Source organism: Centroberyx affinis, unplaced genomic scaffold (genome assembly GCF_046629955.1).
Source record: "Centroberyx affinis isolate AG114_WGS23_722 - 3 ecotype Tasmania unplaced genomic scaffold, CSIRO-AGI_Caff_v1 ptg006281l_1, whole genome shotgun sequence".
NCBI classification, from domain to species: domain Eukaryota; kingdom Metazoa; phylum Chordata; class Actinopteri; order Beryciformes; family Berycidae; genus Centroberyx; species Centroberyx affinis.
Genome location: NW_027283192.1, coordinates 38,225 through 40,323, shown reverse-complemented (window position 1 = coordinate 40,323; position 2,099 = coordinate 38,225). Strand labels below are relative to the sequence as shown.

General features: G+C 41.5%; 1 protein-coding gene across 1 annotated transcript; it reads right to left on the bottom strand.

Moving 5' to 3' along the window:
- Positions 1-214: 214 nt before the first annotated feature.
- On the bottom strand, positions 215-1,567 carry trh (thyrotropin-releasing hormone). The gene is made up of 2 exons (XM_071512422.1): positions 1,390-1,567; positions 215-822 (listed from the first exon to the last, which is right to left on the bottom strand). The coding sequence occupies exons 1-2, from the start codon at positions 1,565-1,567 to the stop codon at positions 215-217; spliced, it is 786 nt and encodes a 261-aa protein (XP_071368523.1).
- Positions 1,568-2,099: the final 532 nt, after the last annotated feature.

Genomic DNA, 2,099 nt, shown 5'->3' with positions numbered 1-2,099 from the left:
TCAAGTTTAGTGCACAATTACGCACAAGCTCTCCAAAGAAACAAACAGCAGACAATGTTCGGAAATGTCTTCCAAAGAAAAATACTGTGGCACAAAAGGTGTAATAATGTAAACTGATTAACTTTTTTAAAATAATTAATCATGGTCAATTAATTTACACATTTATTTGTTTACATTACAGCAGTAGATACGCACACCAGACCTTTTAATTGCCCTACTCTTCTTCCACCAAATCCTCCTCGGGTGCCGACCTTTTACCCGGGTGTTGTCTCTTCTCCTCAGCATGACTCTTAATGTTGTCTAAAAAGTCGAGCAACAGGCTGGTGTTGCTGCAGCTCGTAGGGTCCAATACATCACATGGACTGTTTGTGCCTAAATCCGGACTCGAGTTATCCCAAAAGCGTTTTCCGGGGTGTTGACGCTTTTCCAACTCTTGCAGGTCTCCATCCCCATCCGCATCCTCGCCCTCATCCTCAGACTCAGGGTGGCGCTTACCTGGGTGCTGGCGTTTGCTGTGCAGCACCAGGTAGCGCTTGCCTGGGTGCTGTCGTTTCGAAAGTTCACCTAGGAGCATGATGGGGTTTTCAGAAATCGGTCCCATCATCGAGCGCTTTCCCGGGTGCTGCCTTTTCTGGAGCTCCATGAACGAGTCCATTTCATCTTCGCGTTTTCCCGGGTGCTGTCTCTTTTCAACATCCACGTAGTCTTCATCCTCGTCCTCTTCTCTCCGCCCCGGATGCTGCCGCTTCTCCAAGTCCTCGCTGTATCTCTTACCGGGATGCTGTCGTTTTGTTACCCACTCTGGCTGAGAGGAAAATCCCTCTGGAGAATGGAACGGAGTATACTTAGATTACAACTAATACTTTACATACTTGAAATGTCCCAGCACTGTAAAAATGTCTTTCCCCATTTTTCACAACTGCCGCGCGTAAATTACGCACAGCCTACCAATTGAGTGTACTTGGTCATTTAAATTTCAAACAGCATTGCAAATTGGAAGAAATGTCTTTGCTACTTTTGTATTATTTAAACATTACTTCATTTGTAATGATCTATCTGGAAAATATCCAAAGCTAGGCATGAAGCGCACTGGGATCTGTTGAAGAAGAATTGTTAAGCTTGAAGCCTCTTTTCAAAGCAGTGTGTTGTCACTTCAGTTAAAGACTGTTTCATGCTAAAAGACAAATACAAGTCATCAGATTATAGTAGTAGGGAATATGATTTTATAGAACAATAAATTCCATTCTAATTTAATGAATACGCATTTGTTCATGCATTGAATGTCACAATTTTGCATACATGCTATGCTTCCTATTTAGTTTGGAAAGAATGCCGCGTAATTGCGCTGGTGTTGCCTGAAAAATGACCCAAATCATATCTTTTACGCACCATTTCTGCCATCGTCATCCTTTATCTTCTTGAGAATGGACCGTAGCAGGAGACTCTCTGCTCTCTGTAGTATGATGTCGTCTATGGTCCTCCGGTCCCCCGTCTCATCCTGTCCTCCAGACACCGCTAAGTTGCAGACCGTGAGAGAAGCCAAGATGATCAGACACGTCGACTTCATGGTAATTTAGTTGGTCCTGTGTTGAGGAAATAAATGATGGTCGATTGGAAACATATGACATAAGATGAAGTGAAATTGATAGGCAAACATAGGCTGCACTGCAAAAATATCCATCAAGTCTTTTAATGTAATAATGAGACATGAAGTCTTATTTTTCTTCAATCTTGTCATTTTCGTGATACTAGTAGAGAGATCTCCCTTATTTTTCTCTGTTTCTAGTTCTAGATGATTCCTGAAATAAGTGAAACTGCACTGGAAACAACTGAAATGATCTCACCCCGAGGGCAGAATCTTTCACTTGTTTTAAAGAAAGAAAGAAAGGGTTTTATGACTGAATATGAGACTCAATGATTTGCAAGGATAGACCCAAGTTGGAAAATAAATGACGCTGTCTAAAATCCCTTATGCTTATGAATGAATTTGTCTCAACCTGTCATCATGCAGCAGTACCTAAATCTAAATCTCCCTAAATCTGCAACACGGTACAGTAGACACTGTATAGTATATAAGCATTCAAAGTGATCCATACTTA

Excerpts from the sequence above, each read along its gene's own strand:
- trh (XM_071512422.1), bottom strand. The coding sequence starts at position 1,567 with ATGAAGTCGACGTGTCTGATCATCTTGGCTTCTCTCACGGTCTGCAAC. Across the intron at positions 823-1,389 it reads GGATGACGATGGCAGAAATG|AGGGATTTTCCTCTCAGCCA; the intron begins GTGCGTAAAAGA and ends TCCATTCTCCAG.